The following is a 26,811-nucleotide window of genomic DNA, read 5'->3' on the forward strand; positions in this document are numbered from 1 at the left end:
GTCCCGGTCCAATATGGGCGCGACACTGAGGGTTGCGGTCCGTTGCCAGACACGGAAAAAAGACAAAAAGGAAAAAAAAAAAAAAAAACAGAAACAAATTAGTGGAAGAAAAGGAGCCCAGAAGTTGATCCACTTGTATATAAAAACTGATTATGAGATTGAATAAGCTTTTCAAAGCAAAGGCCAAGGAAGAATTATTTAACAATGATGGTGTGCTAAACTGTGTAAAAATTTGAGGAAAATGTTTAGAAGAAGCAACTCCCAAATGGAAGGAATAATGATCCAGGTGAGTATTCATCCCCTCACTATGCTTCAACCTCTGTAGTCCCCTGAATCCCACAGTCCTGTCCAACAGCCAGATAGGACACCCAGAGCTGCTACTCTACATGGCTTCCCCTCATCAAAATACTCCCACCCTTGCTTGTAAGACTCAGAAGTGGAGAGGATGATGCCATGCCCACTTTCCCCCACAGCTACAGCAGGAGCCTACTTTCAGTTGGCAGCTGACACATAAGGCAGAACATTCATTCCGTGACATCTATGGGACACATTTTTTGCAGGAGGAAAAACAGTAAGAGACCCTGTGCTATGACAGAGACACAAACCACCCCCTTCTGCATCCAGCTCGTACAGCACCCGGCCCCTCCAGGCACAGAGCAGGGGACAGGGTAGGCACCTGACTCGAAGGCTGAGAGAGGAGGGGAGTGAAAGGTGGCTGACCCTAAGATCTGACAGGAGGCCAGAGGGCCTGTACAAGTTGTGGGCCAGCTGGAAGAGAAACCAGTAAGGGCTGGAGAGGGCTCACACTGTTCAGTTGCCAAGCCCACTCAGGGAACCCAGGCCTGTGCCAAGCCCACCCAGGGCACCCAGGCCTGTGCCCTAAGGAACCTGAGCAGCAGATCAGAAACGATACCCCAGAAAGGAGAAATCCAGCAGGAGAGACAAGAGAGGAACATGTACATTATAACATGACGAAGGCACAGTGAGCTGGGACAGGAACCACAGCACATGGGTGAGAGCCCAATAGCATTGGTTCTCACCAATCCAGAGACAGCACAAGAAGCCACACCACCGCTCTACTACCTGCAATACAGTGCCACACCTGAAGTCACAAAGCTTGGTCATGGCCTGCTGGGTTTCTGTATCACATTAGAGTTCAAATGACAGTGAGCTACTCGATCTAATGTTACTGTGAATGAGTTTCTTATTTGTTAATGCAATGAGTATTTCTGAACATAAGTACTCTGCTCAGGATAAAGGACAGGAGCAAAAAACTGGGTAAGAAGGCCAAGTCCCCACCCTTATATCAGATACACTGGCATACTGGTAAGTCTTAGCAAATACGTATTGTTCAAAATAAAACACAACATACTCTTACCTTCATTACAAGCCAGGTGGGCAAAAAAGGCAATGATCTGCACTGTTTTACCGAGCCCAGCTTCATCTGCCAATATGCCATTGAGATTCTTCCGGTAGAGTTTGGCCAGCCAGTCCAGGCCAATCTTCTGATACTCTCTCAGAGCCCCATACAATAGAGACGGAGCATTAAACTTCACCTGTAGTTACAAGGCCAGCGAAAGAGTGACTGCCTGTCAAGTAATTACCAAAACCCTTTCTCAAAACTGAAATCTAAACCGTCACATGATACACTTATTGGAAAGCCACAAAAATGACCTATAGAAAACAAGAAAAGGGAGATCAAGAATTGCTTTTTCTGACAACTTCTGCAGTTGGGATAAAGAGCTTATTTGGAAGCAGGAGAAGCTTTTCTCATGACTCACTAAGATACGTGTGCTTCCTCACAAAGACCCACCCCTCCCAGGGAAGCCCAGCACCTCACCGTGGTCGTGACCCGAGCACTGCCCTTGGGTAGAATGGCTTCAGCCACGGCAGTCACCTCTGCGATGTCCTTAGTGTTCGGTTTCCCAATATTCATTCTCTCAGCAGCTTTAAACTGATCCATAATAAATAGCGAGTCTATGAGAACCAAGTCCTTCCGACTCTCCCTGTCACTTGGACTGTCTTCTGCATCTATAACAACAATGAGACAAATGGAATTTGTGGCTGCTGTGATAGTTTTATAAGCCTAAATGTTTAAAAAAAAAAAAAAAAGAAAAGAAAAAGAAAAAAGTTTATAGAATCCAAATACTTCAAATACAGAATTAGGGAGTGAATTTTCTTTAATTTGTAATCCATTTTATATATCTAACAATGCTATCTCAATAAATGGGCAAGAACTCTTATGAAACTATCAAACTTAGGACCATTCTGGAAAGACTCAGAGTATAAACTGCCCAAAGTAGCCTGGTATTTGGAAAATGTCTCTGGTGATTAGAAGCTAATAGATTTATAGGTATATCAGGGATTAGTGATCCTCTACCACCACCAAGAAAGGAAAAATTAGAACTGTCTCCCAAATATGAGAAGCAAGGTGGCAGCTAGCTACTCCCAGCTCTTGGTCCTGCTGCTAACGTGAGACCCTCCATAGCCCACCTCTGCCCTGGGCCGGCACCCCCTCACATGCACACTCATCTAATAATCAGAGCAAGTGGAATGAGCAGAGGAAAGGCAAACGTTTCTGGTGTGTTCTGTGCATCTGTGTGAAATGTCTGATAAAAAATAAACTTGGGCTGGCCCGGTGGTGCACTGCTACAGTGCGCCGCTTGGGAGCGCGGCGGCGCTCCCGCCGAGGGTTCGGATCCCACATACAGACCGGTTCCCGCTCACTGGCTGAGCGAGGTGCGGGTGCAGCACTGAGGGTTGCAATCCCGTTGCCGGTCCCGGTCCAGTACGGGTGCGACACTGAGGGTTGCGATCCGTTGCCGGACACGAAAAAAGACAAAAAAAAGGAAAAAAAAATAAAATAAAATAAACTACTTAAAACTAGTGTGTTAAATAAACGTAGCACAGTCTGAGTAAATATAATAAAAGTCTAGGTCCATAAAATGATAACTTTTATAAATCTAGAGAAAAATATTTCCACATCCTTCGCATCTTGATCGAGTGCTCTGATAACTGTACCAAGTCAATAAATAAAAAGCATAGAACTTAGTAAAACTCTGTTCAGTGTGACATTACATATTAAATAGATTTCCAATTTTTTATTTCATCAAACTAAAAGTAATTTTTTAAATCTTGTTTTATGCCTTCATCTGTTAGTATTTTGGCTTTTTATTTTTTCTTGACGGCTGGCCCAGATTTCTGTTTTTTTAAACCTGAATTTAAAAATGCTGAAACATACCTTCTTCTTCACTTGTCTCTTCACTATCAGGGTTAGGTTGGGGCCACTGGAAACCTGGCAGAAAGGCACCTTCATACAACTTCATCAAGTCAATTAAGGGCAGTTCAGCTGGAAAAGATATCAGGAAGAAAGGCCGTTATTCTACAACAACAAGTATCATCTAATAGGGAAAGAGAGCAGCCAGGAGAAGCAGAGCAAAGAAGACAAAGGGGCTCCTTTTCACATACACTGCTTCTCCTGGCTTTAGATAATTCCTTGGAAAAAGTATATGTTTATTAAAAGCACATTTATTTTCTAAAAACTAAGATAGCTGCCCATTACTGATATAAGATCTAAAATATTCTTTACATAAAGTAAGATGAGAATCTTTGAAATGAAATGAAGAAACTCAAGTTTTATTCATAAAAAAACAAAAATATTTCTGAAATCATCTAATAAATGTATAGTAACACCTACAGACTAAGTTAAAAATGAATACCATTTATAGAAAATAACCGATCAACAATAACTGATACATGATACATAAAAACACAAAATGTTTTTAAAAAGTCAAACAAAAATGAGACAGAAAAAAAGTTCAGAAAGCATGATAAAAAATTTTTAAGCTTTTTGTTTAAAGCACTCACCCTAATTGCCTTAAAAAAAAAAAAAGCCACAGTAAAGCCCCAATCAAAACAGGCAAAAAGATATCAAGCTATTTCACACAAAAAATTAGTCTAAAGGGCTAATAAAATATTTAATTGAGTGTCTCTAGTAATGATATAGTGTACAATTTGTCCCCTATCAAATTAGCAACCATCTCAAAAATCATAATACTGGAAAAATATAATGTATCAGATACTTTCAAACACTGCTGGTGATGGTATAAACTGGCTTAACTTTTCCATAAACCGATATGGAAAGCTGAAGAGCTTTAAAATTTAATGCCCTCACCTCCTTACTCCCCCCTTTAATGAGTCTATCTAGAGGAATGATCAGAAACTGGACCCACATTCATGTTCAGAGAAGTTCCACACAATGTTACATATAATGGGGGAGAAAACACTTTAACTGAGCTGTTTACCTGTGATATGTAAGTTTTTCTGCATGTGTATATGTCAATAAAGGTTATAGAGAAAAAAATAACAAATGTCACATACAAGTACAAGTACCCTTACAGAACAATACTAAAGGCACTATTTAAGACCAGCAAAAATCCCTCTGAATTCATTTGCTCATGATTTAAAATATTCATCATATTGTATTAATGGATAGATATGTGATTAAGTCAAGTAAAACTAAATCTTAACTGTAGAATCTAGGTGGTGGGTTTATGGTGTTCATAATAAGGTTCTTCCAACTTTTCTCAATGTCTGAATGTTTTCATAACAAAATGCTGGGAAATGTATATATACATTATATACTGGTTATGTAAGAAGGAAAACACATAGGAGAAATAACTGAAAAACATTACAATAATAAGATAATTCAGTAAGGTTTCTTAAAACAAACTTAATACCTAGAAATCAACAGCCTCCACATATATAAATTAGTCAGAAGATATAATGGAAGAAAAGATCTCAGTTAGATAGAAAATTAAATACTTCCAATTAAACTTTCAAAAATGTACATCTCCATGAAGAAAGCTCTAATAGGTTCCTGAGGACCATGAAAGAATCCCTGACCCAATGAGAGGCATCCCCTATTCATGGATTTGACTCAACACCTCCTCGTGTCCACCCTGGCACCTCCCACACCAACTAGGGCTGGCCTGCGTGACTTCTGAGGCTTGTCTGTGAAAGACCCTGCAGTGCCCATCCCGCCCTCTCATGGACACTTGCTCTGGGAAAACCAGCACCATGTCACACAGACATGCAACAGCCCCAAACATCCAACAAGAATCTGCCGACTGGCAGAGTGAGCCTGGCCAAGCCAAGCCAGCTGAAGACAGCATCTTCACAGGAGCCCTGAGACACCAGCACCCAGCTGCTCCCAATTCCTGACCCACAGAAAGTGATAAAAGAACTACAGTGCTAATTTATCATGGACTGTGGAGGATACTAACATTAATAAAGCACATGCATTCCACAGGGCCTAACATAGCTTAGTAGGACCACAGTCCTTAGTTTTAGCAGGGCCAAATCCTTGTAGTTTAAGGAATAGCCTAACTTTTTAGTATTGCACATAGTAATGCTAAGCTTGGGAAAAACAGAAAAATTTCCCAGGACTGAAGTCTGTGCTGTAGATAAAAAAAAAAAAATGTAACACAGAAAAAATGCTTGCTCTAAGGGCAGTCGTCCTTGGTGCAGCTAAACCTAATGATGAGAAAGTGTGTGAACTAAAGGCTTCAAGGTTGATGGTTGGGGGGATGTTCCACATCTCGCCTCTGGGTGTTTCTTTAAGTTTCTTGGGGAACTAAGTATTGCCATGATGATTATCTCATTGTTCTTTCTGTAACCACCTGTGTTCTTTTTCTGTAATTTTCTTGCCTGGACAATAAAAACTGAGAGAAAACCTAATCCACGTTACTCCTAGGAATCCTTCTCTCCTAAAGGAATTGCTCCTGGGGTTAACCCCTTCTGGGCCTCTCACTGCTCTGGAGAAATGGGCTTTGAGTAATCCTTTGTGTCTCCATCACCCTGGGAGAGGCGACAACGGACTCTACTGAGTCAAGGGTGAAAACAACAATCAGATAGCCACTACTACGAGACTATGAAAAAGGGTAACTAGAAAGCTAACAGAGAAGGAAAAAATGGAATCATTTTTAAGATACTTGATTAATGCTTGAAGTACGCATAAAGTGATAAAGAACAGATGAGATAAATAGAAAACAAATTTAAAATTTACGACAGATCTAAGCCAAACTAGAACAAACTTAAATTCAATACAAATCTACTAGAGCTCCATTTGAAAGACAAAGATTGTCAGAATGAGGTGGGAGAGGGGCCACAACTATATGCTGTTTACAAGAAACACACATTAAATAATAGAACACAGACAGAAGTTAAAAGAAACCCTCTCTGGAGAAAACTCCTTTAGTGTCAGGCCTAACAGAAGTGTCACAAAGTTCCAATAAATTGTCAAAAAATCAATTTTTATTGACACTAGGGAAAAAAACGCACCCTCAGCAAAAACCAGGCTTCACACACATCAAGCAGAATAGGCCTGCAAAAACTCCACATACAGAATTACCAGGCACAAACGATAAAACACTTACTATATTCAAAGAAATAAAAGAGATAACTGGAAATGTGAATAAAGAGCAAGAGATAATTTTAACATTCAAAGCAGTTTTAAAACCATAAAGAATATAAACAAACTGGTAACGGTAACTAAAATTTAAACTCAATGGATGGGTTACCACATTAGGAACAACTTAAATGAGAATTCATAAAATAGAAAATGGATCTGATAAAATTATCTACAATACAGTAAAAATGATAAATAATAGCATAACGATTATAAATCTATATAACATAGTCTCAAAATATATAAAAGTTCACAGAAATAGAGAAATAAGTGCCACTATCATGATGGGAAATTTTAACATACCTCTCTCAGTAACTGACCAAGATGACAAAAATTCACAGTGAGGATACGGAAGAACTGGGCAACACAATCAACAAGTTTTAGCAACTGGACAGAGAGAAAACTGCACCATGAACTGCTGAAGGTATGTGTTTTAAAGTACAGATGAAATGTCTATGAACTGGGCCATCCAAAACCTGCCTCAACAAAATTCAGATTAGTGAGAATCATAGAAATCTACTTTCTGATCAAAATACAACTTACGCAGAATAATGATAAAAATTTATATCAAAACTTCTGTATTGTTTGGAAATAAAGGAACATACTATTCTATATACTCATGGGTCAATAAAAAACATATAGGGGAAATTAGAAAATATTTGAAACTTATTTCAAATAAAAACATGATATTCAGCTAGTACTGAATGTTTATATTAATGAGCTAATGAAAATTAATGAGCTATTGAAAATTAATGGATTAGTCATCCAACTTCTTAAGACAACTGTATAGAAAAAAAAAAGAAAGAAAGAAAGAAATACTAAGAGCAGAAAATAAAAACAGAAAGCAATATACAGGCTCCCAGTACAAAGAATGAAACTGACAACCTTATGGCAAGACTAATCAAGAAAACAAAGACATAAACAAGCAGTATCGGGAAAAGGAAACATAAGTTCAAATACAGCCAAGACTGAAACAGCGTAAGGAGATATTATTGAAAACGTACACCAATTAATTACAAAATTTAGATGAAATGAAAAAATTCTTAGAAAATGTAACTATCAAACTTGGCTACGAAGAAAAAACATCCTGAGCTGTCCTACAACCATCTATGAAAATATACGCCTCAATTTAATGCATGAGATTAGGATAACCTTAATGCTAAAACCTCCATGGATAGTATGATAAATGGAAATTCTCATCCGGTCTCACTCATGAGCATAAACAAAATCTGAGCAAATCAAATACAGCATTGGTAAATGTAATTCACAGGAATTGACTCAAAGCAAAAATACCATAACCAAGGCTCAGTAAGAAAAAGCACCCGATAGGCCAGCCCGTGGCTCACTTGGTAGAGTGCGGTGCTGATAACACCAAGGCCACGGGTTCGGATCCTATATAGGGATGGCCGGTTTGCTCACTGGCTGAGCGTGGAGCTGACAACACCAAACCAAGGGTTGAGATCCCCTTACCGGTCATCTTTAAAAAAAAAAAAAAGAAAAAAGAAAAAGCACCCGATAAAAATGCAACACCCAATTATGACAGAAATGCTAACTGAAGAATAGACATGAGCTTCATTAACATGATAAAAAATATCTACAAGAAAACCTTCACACCATGCCCAACAGTGAAACACTGAAAATATTATCATAACCATCCCAACAGCAGGAGTAAAGAGCACTCAGTAACTGCCAGGACAAGTCTTACACACACTACATTCTCAGAACAACACTGTGAAGTAGGAACTATCGTCCCCTTTCTACACCTAAGGAAAATGTCACAGAGTTTAGACAACCCAACCAATGTCAATGGGTTAGTGGGTGGCAAACAGTAGATCTGAACCAAGCATTTATGTCTCAGCCACTACAATACACTGCTTTTCTGACTAAAAATGTTCCCTTTCAAATCAAGCACAAGCCAAAGTTGCCCACCATCAGCATCTTCTAATTCAACATTTTACTGAAAGTCCTACCCAGCATAATACAGCAAGGAAAAGTAATAAAGGGAACAAGAATTATAAAGGAAAACTGTCATTCTTCAGAAAGTGATGGTATACACAGAATTAATGCTGGGGCTAGCTGGTTAGCTCAGTTGGTTAGAGCGTGGTGCTGATCCCTGTGCCACCAAAATAATAATAATAATTAATTCAGAGTTCAGCAAAGTTGCCACAAAATCAGTAAATAAAACCAACTGCATTTCTATGTACCAAAAAACAAATTTTAAATGTAATTTTAAAAAATAAACCATTTAATACAACTTCAAAAAATATACAGCACCTAGAAATTAACAAAAGATATACATGTCATAAAATTTCATTAAAAGCTATTTAAGGGGCCGGCCCGGTGGCGCACTGGATAGTGCGCCGCTTGGGAAGCGCGGCGGCGCTCCCGCCCGAGGGTTCGGATCCCACATACAGACCGGCTCCCGCTCACTGGCTGAGCGAGGCGCGGGAGCAACACCGAGGCTTGCGATCCCGTTGCCGGTCCCCGGTCCGGTACGGGGGCAACACTGAGGGTTGCGATCCGTTGCCGGACACGGAAAAAAGACAAAAGACAAAAAAAAAAAAAAAGCTATTTAAGACCTAAGTAAATGAAGAACTGAATTTTGATCATAGATTGGAAAGACTCAACTTTAGAGAGATGGCAATTCTTACCAAATTCTCATTAATGCAATTAATTTCTAATCAAAATTTCCAACAGGTTTTTCTGTAAAACCTGATAAACTGAGTCTAACATCTATCTGAAATAGTCCCAAAATGGTGAGGACCGTCCCAAAAAAGAGCAAGATAGAGTAATTTACCTAATCAGCTATCAAAAATTATTATAAAACTATAATAATTAAGATAGTGTGGTAGTACTACAGAAATTGGTACAAATTGGCCAATAAAACAACAAAGATCCCAGAGTAAGCCATGCATATAAGTAAACTTGATTTATGTCTGAGCTCACATTGAAATCAGTGGGGAAAAGACAGGCTTTTCAAACTGGTGCTGGGACGATTGGCTATATATTTTGGGAAAAAAAGAAATTGCACTCTCATTTCACACTATAGACCAAAGTAATTCTTTTTTTTTTTGTCTTTTTCGTGACCGGTAAGGGGATCACAACCCTTGGTGTGGTGTCGCCCACACCGCGCTCAGCCAGCGAGCGCACAGGCCATTCCTATATAGGATCCGAACCCGCGACGGGAGCATCGCTGCGCTCCCAGCGCCGCACTCTCCCGAATGCGCCACGGGGTCGGCCCCCCAAAGTAATTCTTGATGGATTAAAGACATCAATATGAGAGTAAAAACAAAAGTTTTTAGATGACAAGAGAGGAGGACATCCTTGTGATCTTTAAGTAACAGGGTTTTTTAAAAACAAAATTGATAAATTCAACTACTCTAAAATCAAGAACACCTTTTATCAAAAGGTACCGTAAAGAGAAGGAAAAGAGGGCCGGCCTGGTGGCGCACTCGGTAGAGTGCGGCGCTTGGGAGCGCGGCAGAGCTCCCGCCGAGGGTTCGGATCCCATATAGAGACCGGTCCGCTCACTGGTTGAGCGCGGTGAGGGCGCGACACTGAGGGTTGCGATCCCGTTGCCGGTCACGAAAAAAGACCAAAAAAGGAAAAAAAAAAAAAAAAGAGAGAGAGAGAATGAAAAGATACACCACAAACTGGGAAGAGGTCACTGCAACGCATACCTGACAAAGAATCCATGTCCAGAATACATAAAAACACCTACGAGTCGATAAGGAAAAGAAAACCCAATACCAAAGTGGACAAAAGACAGACAGAAGAAACACATGAAAAGATATTCTGCCTCGTTAGTTACCAAAGAAATGCAACCTGAAATCACAAGGGGACACCACTTCAAACATTCAAGGAGGACAGCACCAAGCATCCCTGAGTTGTGGAGCTCAGTGCAGCCCCACAGAACAAAGCGGAACAAAGCCGGCATCATTTCTTGAAGCAGAGCCGCCCTCCAGCCTGCTCTCCACCTTCTGGCACACACAGACGTGCATATGCTTGGGAACAGGGAACACTCAAAGCAGCACCATCCACAAAGGCACAATACAGAACAAGCCCAAAGTCCACCAATAGCACAAAAAATAACCGATGACACATCTACACACGGAATGCTGTTGGACAGTGAAAATGAGTGCACTTAGCAACACACAACAACATGGATGCAGCTCGGGAGCCCAGTGGCAGCGTGAGGAGAGCAAGCCCAAGCACTCCAGTGTGACTCCGTCCACATGAAGCTGTTCCACGTGTGAGCTGAACAGTATGGCCAGGGAGACGTGTAGGTGACAGAGGAAAGAGTCAAAGGTGTAATCAACAAAATCCAGAACGGGCATGACCTTGGGACAGAGGGCAGCAAACAACAGGAAGGGACACAGGCGCTGCTCTTCTCAAGCAGGACGGCAATGTGGTGGCACCAGGGCTCAACATCTTGTTATTATTTATATCTGACACACATTTTGTAAATGTTGTTTTGTACCTATCTGACATTTCGTAAAGGCATTCTTCAGTAAGGTGGCAACAGCATACCTTCTTTGGCTAAGTTAGAAAGCTCCATCTGGTGGTCCACAGCCCCCTCATGAGCTTCTTCCTCTTCAATGGTCTCCTCTTCATCTTCCACTGAAATTATGAGCAAATGTCACTGAGCTGCAAGACTTGCCTGGAGCTGCTTCAGTTGCTCATTACACACTGTAAGGCTTCAAAGTTGTTTTGTACAGCTATTAAAGACATTAAAACTGAGCTTTCTAATATCTCAGGTTCAATTTGGAACTGACAGTTTATTAAATAAGCAGAAAGCTGGGAACCCTATCATCCCTTTCATTTCACCTGTGAATCACAGCCCTGGTTTTGCAACACACAACAGACCTGATTCAGTCCAATACATGGAGATATGCTAAACTTTCCATCTCCTGCTGAGTCTCCCTGCAGAAAAACCCACAGCATGCTATCTGGGTTCACCATGACCTCATCTTTGCCAGGCCAGCACCCATCCAGTGCTTTCTTCAGCTCTTCTCCTGTCCTCCACAGCCACCAGCTCAAACCAGCTCCGCTTTGCTCAGACTCCAGCCCCAAACTTCATGCCTTCCTCCCAACAGAAGTCTTGGATCTTGGCAGAAGAGAATCTACCAGCATCCCAGCAGCAAACTCCCTCCGTTAATGGACCATCTATCTCTCCACCGCAGGGCCTGGCCAGGCCAACGGCACCTTCTCTCCCTCAGCAGCAGTCCCCTCTCAGCCCACCAACACTCATGAATGTCCCTGTCTCTCTTCTCTTACAAACAAAACGCCCACACAAACAACCCAACACCTCTCCCTACTGCCCACAAACTCATTTCTTCCCTACAAACCCCACCACTCACTAAGGTGGCCAAGGCACCCAAACCCAACCACACAAGTCCCTGGAACCCAGATGCTTTGAGTCCTGACTGTGCCTGACACCCTGGCAGTACCTGACAGGAAAAGCCATCCCTTCCTCTTAGAAATCCCTCTGCCCCTCTGATCGCTTGGTTGCCAGAGCCAAGAGCTTTGGAGGAAAAAAAAGTGGAGTCAGGGGTGGTTAATTTGTTTTTTTCCAAGTTACACCAAGACATCTTTAGGTCTTAACTAAACTCTAGTCAAATAAAAGCCTGTTTCAATATATAAATTTTCTCCTAAGAATGTGAGAAAACAATAAAAGTGGAGAAGTGAATTTACACAAACCTAATGGCTACTAGAGTCTAAGTCAGGGAAAATGTGTTCCTCATGAAGAATTGATCCCTTTTCCAGATGACAAGAAATGCACACACCTACTATATTTTACTGGGTTTCTCTTACTGCCTAAAAGGTCAAGAGTTAAATTTATCCACAGTACAGGATAAATGTTGCCTGGGTCCTGGCACTAGCCCTCAGGGAGCAGCACCCTACCACACAGCAAGCACAGAATAAACACATTTCTGACTCTCATTTCAGTCTTAACTCTGAACTGTTCTGTGTTTGGCATGTTATTTGTTAATATCACGGCTAATCTTATACTGGATAACATGTGTTCAGGGGGCGAAGAGGGAGAAGGAGACATGACTGCACAGCTTTACAGCTTAAAGCTAGAAACTTACTGTTAGTTATAACACCCAGAGATAAACAGAATATAACTCCAACAGTGTCAGAAAAGAAAGGGATAGTATCTCTCTCAAGACAAAGTTTAAGCTGACAATATTATCCATACACATTATGCAAAGTAGGTATACTGAGCCTTTCCAATCTCCCCAAACTAATTCATCTCCCATCAAATGCCCCTAATCAGTCACACCCCTACAAAGAAAATAATTTTAAACCACTGTATGTAAAGACTGCAAGTTGCATTTACATTCCAATCCTTCCCCAGTAACCAGCTCTACTTTTTCTCCAAGTACACTGCTACCTGCAGAGACAAAGGTCTCAGAAGCCCAATGGCAACAAGCTGGTCGGTAATATGTAGGCAAGAGCACTGCTCAGGACCTTCCAGGAGGATACTGCAACACAGCAACTGGGCTGGAGACGTTCTGCTCCTCTGACTTGCCCCTTCCTCCAGCTTCAATAACACTAACAAGAGTTCCAGAAGACATTTACCCAAAAGAATACCTAAAGCCGCAGGAGCCACCTAACACAGGAGAGTAGCTGAAGCTGCAGGAGCCACCTGACCCAGGAAAGTAACTGGAGCTGTAAGATCCACCCACCTCAGAAGAGTAGCTCAAGCTATAGGAACCAGCCACCTCAGGAGAGTGTCTGGAGCTGCAGGAATCACCTGACCCAGGAGAGTAGGTAAAGGGGAGATTCAGCACCGGGACAACAGGCAGACAGAAGCAGGGGACCCTAAGAACACCACCAAAACTCTGCAACAGGCTGGACCACATACCCTCAGCCTCCCAGCTCTCCTGAGCCACTGTTACTTTGTTTCTGTCATACGCAGCAGAACTGAAGCATAACTAATAGAATCACTATACCAATAATCTGGCCAAACTCTCCCTGCCAACTTCCAAATAAGAATCAATACATACCAAAATATCAATCTTTCAAAATCTGGAAAAGTTAATCAACTGCCAAATCAAGCCCTTAATAAACCCACACTGATGCTGAGCAAAGCACTGCCAGCAACACTGCAGGCCTTGCCAGACACTGACAAGAATTGCCACACTGTCAGTCAGTCTTCCTCACACTCTCTATTCCTGCTCCCTTCCTCTGTCCCTGAGACCAGACTTCAGTCCTAAGGACTTCTCTACCACAGTCCACATAGGTTTGGGCACTGGTCATAAGCTGATGGCCACGGGCTGTCCCCAGCTCACTCACACCCAGTGGTCAAATGTTCTGATCTAAATAAGGTGCCAACACCTAAAAGTCACAAGAGCCTCTCCTGAGAGCCCTGCCTGGCGACCATGGGTCTGCGTCCCTTTGAGTGACAGGCAGCAAGGCTGCACCTGACTCCAACCTGGCATGTCCCCAAACGGAAGCACCAGGGCCACCTGAGGACAGGAAGGGACTTGGTCCTGCACCATCTGAGCGTGTGACCCCAGTACTCTCCAAGATGCACGTGAGTTTCCAAACTTCACAAAAGTAGACACCACCACACTGCTGCAGAAAACACAAGTCCTCCAGAGACACCAAAAAACACACCATACACCAAGATATCCAAATAAATACAAGGGTCAAACTTTCCAACTGGTTTAAAACAGTAAGAACAAAACCAAAGTCATCCCAGCTCTGTTGTTCAGCAGCACTGAGTGAGCACTCCACATATGATTTCAATGAGAGCCCTGCAGGCCATAAAGACAGCAGCAATGGGAAGGGGACAGACCTTCGTCATCAGTTAAAGATGTGCTAGCTTTTCTCTTTCTTCCAGGTATTCCTAAATCCTGAAACACAGAATAGAAATCACAAACATGAGACCTAAAAACACAGAATGGGAAACCAAGGCAGAAACGTCTACTTGGTATGTACCCTAAGGAAAGCGGGGAGCCCTGGGGCAAGCAGCTGGGCTCTCCTCAGCCTCAGGTGGGTGAGAAGCAAGGATGTAAATCTGCAATCATCCATTTAGCTGTATCTTCCCAAATTGCCAAATTAACACCCATGAGAGACTAAAGCTATAAAATATCAGTTTGTTCTCAAAGTAGACTGATCTTCTAATGAAAGGGAATAATATTCATAACCTACAAATTCTCTGGATGAAAACGAACAGCTGTTTCATCAGAGCACTGCATTCCACTCACATCACTTCCATTCTTTCTTACAGAGCACAATAACAATCCTGAACTTACCAGAAGGTTTTCTGGCAACACATCAAATCCCTTAGGTCTCCACTCTTTTCCTAAAGAGATGAGGAACATGATTGGTTTTCCCCACAGCTGTGAAGGAAAGATACTGCTCACCTTCAGTAGGGCAGCCCTCCTGTCCCAGCTGTGCCCTACTGCCAGTGCCTTCTGCAGGGCAGGGACGGGAAGCGCAAGCACTGCCTCCTTGCCTCTAGTAACCAAGGCAGTGACTTTTACCATCTTACAGTTCTGTGACTTTCAGCAGTGGCCACCTCTCAGCCTCAGTTTCCTCATAAGTAACGTGAGAGGTATTATGCCCACCACTCCCGAGGACATTCTCAAATGAGGCAGTGAACGCCTGCACTGGTGCCTGGCATGTTCCATGGTGTCCAACAATGGGTACGGGGAGCTACCACAGGAACAGCTAAAGGCAGAGGGACACAGAGCCACTGCACCAGCCAGACACCCAAAGAAACCCTACCATGTGTGCCCAGCACCTCACTGTGCAGAGGCTGACCACAGGGTACAGACTCAGAAACTCAGTTCTGTGAGCAACCCAAGGTCAATCACTGTGGGGTGCTGCCTCACACCAGCACATCTCAAAAGAAATGAAGTATGAGGCATCTTCAGAAAGTTCATGGAAAGACTGCATTATCTGTTAATTCCATTTTTCAATGAATTTCCTGAAGTGCTCTTGTATAACACTACAATGGCTACACAAAGAGTGACATAACAAATGGGCACACCAGATGGTCCCAGATGGCTGGTGAGCACATGCCTCCCTGGGCTGGCTCCATAAGAACCACAATGCCAGGAAGCTGCCTGGTGAGCAGAGACACTAAACAGTGCACAATCTGGAAGATGTCAAGGCTTTTCTTAAAGTATCATACCTTTCCTGGACACCTTCTGTAAATTTAAGGCCTTTTTTCTTTTTTCTTCCAATTCTACTTGTAGTTTTATTTCCACAACCTAAATACAAGGAGTTAAATAAGCAAGTTATCAAGGATGTAAATTACAGAAGTCCTGCATATAAAAACATTAAAACTCAGAGATAACAGTCTAAAAGTACAGTCATCCAACCTTATTGCAAATTACTTCAGAAAGAAATCTTCAGTTTGACGCTTTTTCATTATTTTGTCAAACTACATCCTACCCAAATTCTACAGGTGGTGAGATGAAAATTTAACAAAAGAAGAGAGAGTAAGCAGCCATTCTGGAAGTAAGCTGCCTTTAGGGACTTGCACAAATACTAAAAAGAACTATCTTAAGGGCCCTCACTGTGGCTTTCATATACCTCAAAGCATGTGGGTCACAGCTGACTGTGTATTTCAGGTACAAAGACAAACAGAGGCAAGGACAGGCTTGTCCAAAACTCTCTACTAAGCCAACATCCCAGAAGGGTGCCAGCAGGACTCAAGGTCCTCCTTGAAGGATGGGATGCGCCACCTCCTCCCTTGGACAGGCAGCCTCGCCAGCTCGCAGACAGTCTGATTCTTATGACCCCATTAAAATTTCAGAGTTTACCTGTTCAATATTTGACCAAAAATACTCTATTTCTCGGGCTGTGGAGGCAGCTATACGTCTCAATCTGTTCTGTTCCTCCCTTCTTCCTCGTTCTTCACGGAGCTTCTTTTCTTCATGGTGGCGTGCCACAGTTCTGACGAGCTAGAAAAAAAAGTTCAAGAATGTTATGTTGTACTCTGCATCGTGCTAGAAAAAAGGATACATAGGGTCGGCCCGGTGGCGCACTGCTACAGTGCGCCGCTTGGGAGCGTGGTGGCGCTCCCGCCGAGGGTTCGGATCCCACATACAGACCGGTTCCCGCTCACTGGCTGAGCGAGGTGTGGGAGCAACACCGAGGGTTGCGATCCTGTTGCCGGTCCCGGTCCGGTACGGGCGCGACACTGAGGGTTGCAATCCGTTGCCGGACACGAAAAAAGACAAAAAGGAAAAAGGAAAAAAAAAAAGAAAAGAAAAGAAAAAAGGATACATAAAGTTTTTGAAAACCTCTTCAGCCTAAAATTACACATAATTTATGTCAGATATGTCTTCACAGCCTTTAAGACGCACTAGGAGAAATGCTGAAATGAGCAAAAACCATCACCAGTTTGCTCACAACTTTTCGAGAAAGTGTTATTTTACTAAATACATATTTTTCTCAAAAATGGAACACTATACTATATTACAATCTTCTTTCCCCTTCTAATGTATGATTAACATCTTCCCACTTGATAAATGTAAATCAACATCATTTTTAGTGGACTGTACAGTATTCCACAGCATGAATGCAGCAAAATTTATTTAATTCTTAGGTATGAAAATTGCTGGGTTGGGATAATTTACAATTTTAAGGCTTTTGCTTTAAATCACCAAACTGCTTTCCAGAAGTTTATACTCTTTACGTTCCGACCAGCAGTACCTCAAAACAGTGGTGAGAAGTAAATTAAAATGGGAACATATCCAGAGCACTGGGCATGCAACAACTGTCACCCCCACTGCATTCTAGGAGTCACAACGCATTCAACTGCACAGAGACTTATTATTGCTCCCAATAATCCTCTTGTGGACCTCATCCTGGTCAACACAAGCCCTAATCAGGGGTCAGCCACCCATGCAGTCTCTCCTGTCTATCCCAGCGACAGGAGGGAAGCATGATGCAGGTCCTACCACCAGGCATCACTCATGCAGTCAGAGCAGGCCCCACCCACGTCCTAGGTTCTGCACCGCTCTAGCCCCAATCCCACCAGCTCCTTTCTATCCACCGTCTACCACCCCTGCCCTATCCATCCTGGTGTCCACATGTCCAGGACCATCTTCCTTTGTAAACAAGGAAGTGCTTAATGAACAATGTGGGCTTTTTCTTGAAATACCCAACTATCTGACCTAAGACTCTTTCTACTCAGAAGCCCACTGCCCCCCCATGTGGTCTCAGCTTTTCTCTACCTAACCCAAATAAGGAAAGTGAGGAGGAGAACTCAGGGAAGGGAGTGGACAGGACAGGGGACAAACAATCAACCCCCAACCTTAACAGCATAGGAAATATAAAGAAAGAGTCCATGCCCTAGAAATACAGACTGTGGCACAGAGACACAGGGAGAAGAGCAGGGCCTGCAGCTACTCACACAATGAAAGGACAGCTGCTTCCCCCTCTGGGCCTAAGCCTTCTAGAAATCTGTCACTTGTTTCCACTTTTCTAAGATCAGCACTAGCACCTCCAGAGAGTCTCCAAGGACTGAGTTCCTGCTTTGTGAACACTCAGAAGGAAATAAATTCTCAACCATTACTCAAGAGAAAGCTAGACCAGAAGCCCAGGCAGGGACGATCAGGAGGGCGGCAGGCAGGCATGAAGCCAGGATGACATCTCGCCTACATTGTCAACCGATCCTGTCCCTTCTAACACTCAGCTCCTCAGCTCCCTGATCAGCCTGGACACCACCTGGATGTGGAGCACTAAAGGCATCCTACTTCCAAGTGCCAGGTAAGATGGCACAAAAAGGAACCTAAATTCTGCGCCAGAATGGCAGCAGAGGAGGACGTTCTTGCTCCTTAACAGCCCACACTGGTACTCCGAATACACTGCCTCAGCAATGAATTACACAATACTACTCTCCAAACAACAGAAAAAGCCTTCAGCAAGTTAGTCCAGAAGGCCCAGCCACCATTTGTAGCACTTCAAATTCCAACCTCCACCAATGGACACAGAACAGTGGTTACCTGCATTTCAAGCCTACCTTCTTGGCAGCAGCCAACTTCCACCTCCTCTCCTGGGCGAAGTCTGTGGCCATCCACTGCATCTCCTCCAGCAGATAGTCCCAGTGAGATTTGGGGCGCGGTGCCTCCTGCAGCTTCGGCAGCCGCCTTAGGGACCACAGACCTTCTTTCCTTAAATCTGCTATTCGCTGATGGATCTGGTTTTCCTGCAAGGGTGTATGGGGAAAGCGGGGGGTCAACATGCGATCATTTAAGTGAATTCTGCTAATTCAGACCCCAAACATTTGAAACCCTCTTATGGGAAAGGCTCAGTTAGGTACTGAAAGGAGAGAGCCTTCAAGGATCAGGGTTAAATGACAAAGATAAGACATGGACACAATGACTAGTGGCTCTCAGAGAGTGCAGCAGGATAAGCCCGTGACTCAGAAGAGGCCCCAGCAACAGTCCTGCCCCATCTCTAAAGAAGAGAACAAGCTCAAAGACCCAATGTTTACAGCAAAGCATTTACAAGGGAAACAACATGATGCCTGGAATCTGCTTCAAAATGATCAGAAGAGGGAGGAATAGATGAAATAAGTCTCGCAACATATTGATTGCCCTGTTAAAACTGGATAATGGGGAACACTGGCTTTGTGACATTTTATCTATTTTGGTATATTTCCTTTAATTCTTTTAATGAAGTTGAACAAAATAAATGTTTAGTCATCCAGCAAAAATTAAGTGCTAACAGCTGGGCAGTGACCCTCGAGGGCAAGGCCATGACAGTCCCAGCCGCCACTCTGACACTCCCTGCCGACCACTATATACCCCTGCCTTTCCTATGCATAATCTGTGGTCTGCTATGAAAGCAGCCCAAGACTGATGACTTTATCACAAGAAAAAAAGACTTTCTCCACGAGTCTGCTTCTGTGAGAAAAGGTTAAATAAACCACCTGGTTTTACATCCTGTTTCTACTGATCACAAACCATGTCAGATTGACCTTACCATCAGATGTTCAGTTTTAAACTATCACATCCTTAAAAATTAAAATCAAATGCACTTCACTTCAGAAATCAGAATACATTTTACAATTTCCTTAAGAACGCTTACCAGTGTTATCTGTTCCGCCAGCTTATCCTGAGAACTGTCTTGGGATGCAGCGGCATTCTGAGCGGGGCTCTGTGGCTTGAGGGGAGCCGATACCACCACCCCTGGAGACCGGGAAGTGACCGGAGACAGTGCCTTGTGGGCTGCTGAGGAGGGTCTGCTTACTGGTGAGGACCGTGCAGGCAAGGGTCCCGGGCCTGAGCCACTCACAGGTGCAAGGGACGAGGTAGAAGAGGAAGTGGGCAGAGACCGCGGACAGGATTGGGAAGTGTCCACGGATGGCCTTGCAGATGACACCGCCTAGTGGGCAGAGGACAGCAAAGAAGGGTCAAGACTTCAGGATGGTCCGCAGTGCCCAAACACTGAGGCACTCACCCCAGAGACAAGTGCAACCTACCTTCCTCCCCACAGCAATATATGGGAACGAAATGAATTACCTCCAAAAATCACAACAAAAAACCATATACTACATACACTATGTCTACAAAAAATAAATCGTTTTACTTCCACAAAACCAAATAAAAGCTCTTGTTATAAACCGTGCCTTTGCATAATGTCTTTAAAGCTCACGTAAGCTTTTTTTTCTACTTTTTCTCCTCTATTTTTTTTAAATAATTAAAAATTTTTTTTAATTGTGTAAGTTTTTTCCTAATTGAAAAATACGCATTGCTCATCTTACACCTCTCTCTGAAAAGCACATACAAATTCCACATGCCTCTCTCATGACAGGCAGCTATAAAGGTTAAAAATCCTCATCTGTGCTTTCCAGGGAGCGAAGCTGGTTAAACTAAAGGAATCTCCTACCACCCTGACTAAAAACTAGACTTTTGGGGAGGAGGTGAGGACGGAGAGGAGGTGGGAGCAGATAGCAGGGCAGGCTCGATGACAGTAAGGGGCTAAAACACAAACTGGCCAATGAGCACATTTATTATAACCTAAAGGGTACAGGAGACATTGACAAAAACACTCTCTCAATAGCCAAGGAACTGCCTCTATGGCATGGGGTTTCTTTCTTTGTATCGAAAATAACTGCCCCCCACCTCAGGGGGTGGGAAACCTCAGCCAATCACCTACTCCTGAAACTAAAGTGTCAGAGTGGCACACTCCACACCCATGCACCCACTTGTGTCCTATGGCTGCAGTTTCACTTCAGCAGCAGAGCTGAGCGACTGCAACAGAAATGTAACTGCCTGCAAGGCCGGCACATACACACCCAGCTCTACACGGGGAAAGTCTATCTACGCCGGCCCAACCTAGATCAAGAGGTTCCAACAGACCTCATGAAAAACTTCTTTAAAATTACTTTCCACAGCTGATCCCTGCAACAACACAGGCAGTAAATTAACGTAAGACAAACTACAGAACTGCTTTAAATTGGTCCATGGCTCAATGAGAGAAAGTGTTCAAAGTGTAAAGAATTGTTTCCATGAAAACCTAAAGACAGCCAAGCCTAGAGGAGCTCAGCTGCCCAGCAGAGGCACTGCAAGTGCTGGTGAGGCTTCTGCAAGTGCCCATGCGAGGGCTCTGGTATTGCCTGCCTGCCAATCATAGCTCCCCACCTCCTGCTCTGTGATCTTGCCAAGTCATTTAGCCTTTCTGGTATCATTTTTTCCATCTGTAAAAAGAGGATGATAAGGATTCTACTTCCTAAGGTTGCTTGATAGAGAAAAGAGTGCCAATGGAAGCCTTATCACAGTTCCTGACACCTCCCCTCACAGGTGACGAATAAGGAGTAACTACTACTACTACTACTACTACTACTACTACTACTACTACTACTACTACTACTACTACTACTACTACTACTATTATATCATATATTGCAGACTTTGCCATAAATCTCAATCATACAAAACTTGAACATACAGCCCACCTTGGAAATCCCTTGTTAGTGAGGGAGAGGGTAGGAGGAAAGGGAGATTTTCATCAGGCTCTACCAGACACTGACATGAATCAAAAACTAAAAACCAAGATAATTCTCTGAAAGCCCTTCCTGCCATCCCCCTCAGTGCTCTACACCAGGTTCGTGCCCAGGCTTCAGTATTTCACTTTAGGAACTAAAACCATTTTACTGCATCTATTCCAAAAATGCATCTGGGTAAAATTAATCACTGGAGGACGAGGGGCATTTTAAATACTTGAAATGTGCATCAAGCCTGACGAGTAATGCCTTACATGCATTTGTGGATTATACAATATCTTTTAAAAAAAAGAAAGAAAAGAAGGCAGCACGGAGAATCTGGTAGATGGTTACAAGCATGGTTTTGCATTTAGACAGAGCAAGGGTCAAGCCCTGGCTTCACTGTCTTGTAACCTGGGGCCAGTCCCATAATCTCTTAGCCTTTGTCTCCACATTTACAAAATCGGTCACCACCAACTAGTTGAGAGTTACCGGGCAGATCAAATGGGTTAAGATACCCAATGCCCTTTGCACAGAGTGTGAATCAATACGTGGAGGCTCCTCATTCTAACAGCAACCATAATAGTTTTCTATTATTTTAATAATGAGAACTATTATTACAGAGCCAAATAAACTTATGTTACAACTACTGAATTAACTAATTGTTCTAAAGTGGGAGAGTACACTGCTAAGAGAAAATGTACAAATTATAGTGTAGTATAGCACCTTATCAAATACACAGATGGCAAGCCAATTCTGCAAACCACTTTTTGTTTTTTTCTATATTCAACAAAACAACAAAAGTCCACAGAGTACCTGCGGCTGGGAGGAAAGCTGAGAGGCCTGCACCTGTGCCTTTCCGGGCATCGGGGTGTGGAGGGCTGACTGTGCAGGCTGTGGAGGAGGAACGGGGAGCTGGCTCGGTTGGGGGGCAGGGGTGGGGATGTTTGGCTGCTGAGTCTTCCCTGGGATCTGGAGCTGTGTCTGAGCTTCTACCACCTGCGGCTGCTGAGCAAACTGCAGCGTGGAGGGGAGGGCTGCAGCAGGGACACTGGCCGGGGGCAGCCTCCCAGGCAGCTGCGGCGGTGGGGTGTGCAGGCTGGCGGCATTCTGCACGGGGGGCCCCATGGAGGGGTCGTACTGCTGCTGAGTCTGCTTCTGTCCAGGGAGCTGCGCAGCCTGAGGGGTGGGGGGCATTCCTCCTGCAAAATAAGAAAAACCCCCACAGCACTGATTTCAGAGTGTGGCAGTTTCTCCCCAAGTGAGTCACAAGAAAACACGTTTTACATCCCGAGGCTCACTAAGAACCCGTCATTTGAAAACCACCACATGCTCACACGGGAAATCAGTGTTCTGCTAGCTCTAACGTCACAAATGAGCACATAAAGAAGGAAAGAAAGGTGCCTGACCTCTGCAAGTTAGCATCAAGCAAAACAAGGACCAAATAACCACAGGGTACCCCTACGAGAGCAGCAATTAAGAAAAACACAGGAGGAAAAACTGTTGAAAAGCACAATCACATGGCAATGTGTGGATCCCATACAAGAACGTGTCTCCAGGGGTTTTTCATACTGTCCTTATAGGACTCAGAGAAACATCCCAATTTCAGAAACTCCACTACAAATATACTACCTCGACTACACCAGTTTTAGTTTGATATTAGTTTTCTAAGATCTCTACACACTCCCCTTTTATGAGCTAAATGAACTAGTTCTGCTAGGTCTTACCTTGTGCCGTCGGCATTAACTGCTGAAGAGGAACTCCTGTATTCACCCCTGGAGGCTGGAAAACTACCCCTTGATGACCCACTTCAAGTCGAGGTCTCTTAGACTGCTCTAGAATAATTTTCAAAAAAGGTGCAGTTTGATGTAAAAATAAAACCACAAAAGTAGTAGAAAAACATGTGTAAGTGTTTTTATAATCCTTGAACAGGGAAGCCTTTTTATGCATGAACCAAAATCCAGAAACCATAAAGGACATAAGGTTAATAAATTTAATTTCTTTTCATTAAAAAATTGCCAATATTACCCATGAAAAAGGACTACAAAAAGGCAAAGGACAAGAAACAATCTGAGAGATATCACATGACAAACAGAGGCTGATTTATTCAACATTCGGAAAGTGCTTACAAATGAATATGAAAGGTATCAACAACCTGAGACACAAAATGGGTAAAGAACATGAACAGCTAGCAGAGGAGCAGATTCACAAATGGATAACAAACATGAAAAGATATTGTGAGACCTTACTCAAAATTAAAGAAATCCACATCAAAACAAAAGATAACTTTTCACCTATCAGATCAACAAAGATTAAGAGATTTATCATACTTAATAAAGGGCCAAGATGTGAGAGAACCAGAAATGGTTGTTGGTAGTGAAAACTGGCTTTGTCCTTTGGGGTAGCAATTTAGCACCATCAATTCCTAATCGCACATACACTTTGATCTGGCAATTTCATTTCTAGGAGTTTTTCCTTTAGATATGTTAACAAACATAGAAGAAATACATGAGACTAGACATTCAATGCTCTCTGCATTGTAACAGAAAAAAAGTGGTGATAACAAATGAACATTAATAAGGATTTGATTGATAAAGAATCAATCATCCAGTTGATGGAATGCTATGCAGCCATGAAAAAGAATGAGGTATTTGACTTGGAAAGATGGCCTATTAGTTAATATTTTTAACAAGATGTAACAGTGTAGATATAATCGCATTTGAATTTTTTTTTTTTTTTTTTAAAGATGACCGGTAAGGGGATCTTAACCCTTGACTTGGTGTTGTCAGTACCACGCTCAGCCGGGGAGCGAACCAGCCATCCCTATATAGGATCTGAACCCATGGCCTTGGTGTAATCAGCACCATGCTCTCCCAAGTGAGCCATGGGCCGGCCCACATTTGAATTTTTTTCAAAACAAATGTAACAGCACTTGTTGAGAATACACAAAACATTAACAGCAGCTAGGGTGTAGGCAGATACCAAACCAGAAGAAGACTTAAATTACACCCTTCTGAACCATCTGAATCTTTTACATAAAAATGTATTATTAAATGTACAATTTGAAGAAAAAAGTTTATTTATTTATTTGTTTGTTTGTTTGTTTGTTTATTTAATTAATTAATTTATTTATTTGAAAAGATGACCAGTAAGGGGATCTTAACCCTTGACTTGGTGTTGTCAGCACCACGCTCTCCGAAGTGAGCTAACTGGCCATCCCTATATAGGGATCCGAACCATGGCCTTGGTGTTACCAGCACTGCACTCTCCCAAGTGAGCCATGGGCCAGCCCAAAAATTAGTTTTAAAAAAGACAACGTCAAAAAAAATGCCAACTGCAAAAAAAGGAGATGATTTTACATTTAATCATATCATAATCACTAAAGAGCCTACAAATGCACACAGAAAATCAAAATGGAACCCCAGTTCAATTGAAAAATTTATAACTTCTGAATATACATTCACATAAATATTTTGTTCAGTTGATAATCACCAAAAGAAAAATTAATTTTCAAAGTAGAAGGAAACTAAGTTCTCTAGCATTCACTCTTTAGAAACACATGGCAAGTCCACCGCAACAGCCCTGTTAGGAAACAAACTCCTCCTGAGGCCCTTCAGCCTATGCTGGTAACATACCTGTAGTTGGTACTGCCTGCTGCCTCTTAAATGGGTCTGCCTCAATCGTACTTCCTGCCCCTGCCACCAGGCTTCCTGCAAGGGCTTGCTGCTAAAAAAAAAAAAAATGAAAACAATGAGATTTTAATCACTGAAGGTCATTATAAGAATGAACATAAACTAAAACTATCATAATTGTCCCAAACATTGACCTCATTCCTTTTTAATAAGAGAAATGTTATCTACCCAATGTCTTTAAATATATATATAATGTATATTTATGTATAATAAATACTTTAAATTTCTAACTTACCTCTGGAGGAAAAAAAGACTTCTAAAAGGTATATATCCCTGGTTTTAAATGGAATTTCAAATTGATACAAATCTATGTCATTCAGTAACTAAGTGGCTTTGCATACAAAATAACAACACAAGGGCAGGTTCTGGGAAACAGGAGTTTCAATTCTGAGACTACAGCTTAGACCAACTAGTCAGCCACACTGCCTGGCACCACCCCATATCCAAAGCCTGAGCAAGAAAAGAATGGTGTTGCCTTCTGACTAGAAAATGACACTAAAGCCCCAGTTAATAACAATCCAATTAACTTGGATCTTCAAAATTATATTTTTAGGGCCGGCCCGGTGGCGCACTGGATAGTGCGCCGCTTGGGAAGCGCGGCGGCGCTCCCATCCGAGGGTTCGGATCCCACATACAGACCGGCTCCCGCTCACTGGCTGAGCGAGGCGCGGGAGCAACACCGAGGCTTGTGATCCCGTTGCCGGTCCCCGGTCCGGTACGGGGGCAACACTGAGGGTTGCGATCCGTTGCCGGACATGGAAAAAAGACAAAAAAAAAAAATTATATTTTTACACTTAGAACCCTATCTGATATATAGATATGTGAAATATACACATATATATAAACATACATATAAGTTATTTTAAATGTTTAAATAAAATAAAAGAAGCTAGTCTAAAAAAGCTATATATTGTATGATTCCAACTCAAGGACATTCTGGAAAAGGCAAAACTATGGAGACAGTACATAGATCAGAGGTGGATAAGGGTTGGATGGGAGGGAGGGTGGGAAGGAAGGATGATTAGGCAGCGTTCACAGGATTTTTAGGGCAGTGAAACTATTTCATTCGATGCTATAATGGTAGATACATGTCATTAGACATCTGTAAAAATCCACACAACGTACAACATCAAGAGTGAACCCCGATGTAAACTGTGGACGCTGGGTGATAACGAAGTGTCAATGTGGGTTCATCAAGTGTAACAAATAAGCCATCTAGTGGGGTATGCTGACAATGGGGGAGGCGGTACATGTGTGGAGCCAGGGGGATATGGGAAATCTCTGTATATTCCTCTCAATCCTGCTGTGAACCTAAAACTGCTCTAAAAAAATTAAATCTTAAAAAAAAAAAAAAAAAAAACAAGTTTACATGAAAAGCTCCTGGCATGTTATTTTACAAAAACAGAAACTAGCCAGGTCTTGGTCAATACAGACTTGTCCCTAACCCTTTTTCATCTGGGCACCATCCTTGCAATTATAGTAAGTGCTAAGGATGGTGCTTCTTAACAATTGCTAGTTGCTAAATTAGTCTTTAAATGATTAAGTTATAAACATTCTACTTAGTGAGGCATTTTAAATGCAAAAGCTACAGATGCCTAAAAAAGTTCAATGAGAGGGGACTATTTGAACCAACTGCCCTGCAGCCGTAGAAAGAGACAGTACATGGCTATGCTAACCACACTGCAGATTTA

At 42.5% G+C, this 26,811-nt stretch overlaps 1 protein-coding gene across 4 annotated transcripts in view; it reads right to left on the minus strand.

Annotated features, from left to right (window-relative positions):
- Positions 1–26,811, minus strand: part of EP400 (E1A binding protein p400) — a 102,708-nt gene that overhangs the window by 61,230 nt on the left and 14,667 nt on the right. For 2 of the 4 annotated variants that reach the window (XM_008574617.1, XM_008574615.1), the window contains exons 2-14: positions 25,064–25,151; positions 23,156–23,263; positions 22,245–22,630; positions 19,532–19,828; positions 18,462–18,647; positions 16,255–16,395; positions 15,621–15,699; positions 14,737–14,786; positions 14,277–14,334; positions 11,000–11,089; positions 3,242–3,349; positions 1,841–2,031; positions 1,379–1,556 (exon numbers count right to left, since the gene is read on the minus strand). In XM_008574617.1, the coding sequence (XP_008572839.1) occupies positions 1,379–1,556; positions 1,841–2,031; positions 3,242–3,349; positions 11,000–11,089; positions 14,277–14,334; positions 14,737–14,786; positions 15,621–15,699; positions 16,255–16,395; positions 18,462–18,647; positions 19,532–19,828; positions 22,245–22,630; positions 23,156–23,263; positions 25,064–25,151 (1,960 nt within the window). Of the gene's footprint in view, positions 1–1,378; positions 1,557–1,840; positions 2,032–3,241; positions 3,350–10,999; positions 11,090–14,276; positions 14,335–14,736; positions 14,787–15,620; positions 15,700–16,254; positions 16,396–18,461; positions 18,648–19,531; positions 19,829–22,244; positions 22,631–23,155; positions 23,264–25,063; positions 25,155–26,811 lie in introns of all 4 variants that reach the window. The other 2 variants (XM_008574616.1, XM_008574614.1) reach the window with 1 other exon arrangement.

Source organism: Galeopterus variegatus, unplaced genomic scaffold, assembly GCF_000696425.1.
Source record: "Galeopterus variegatus unplaced genomic scaffold, G_variegatus-3.0.2 Scaffold1075, whole genome shotgun sequence".
NCBI lineage: Eukaryota > Metazoa > Chordata > Mammalia > Dermoptera > Cynocephalidae > Galeopterus > Galeopterus variegatus.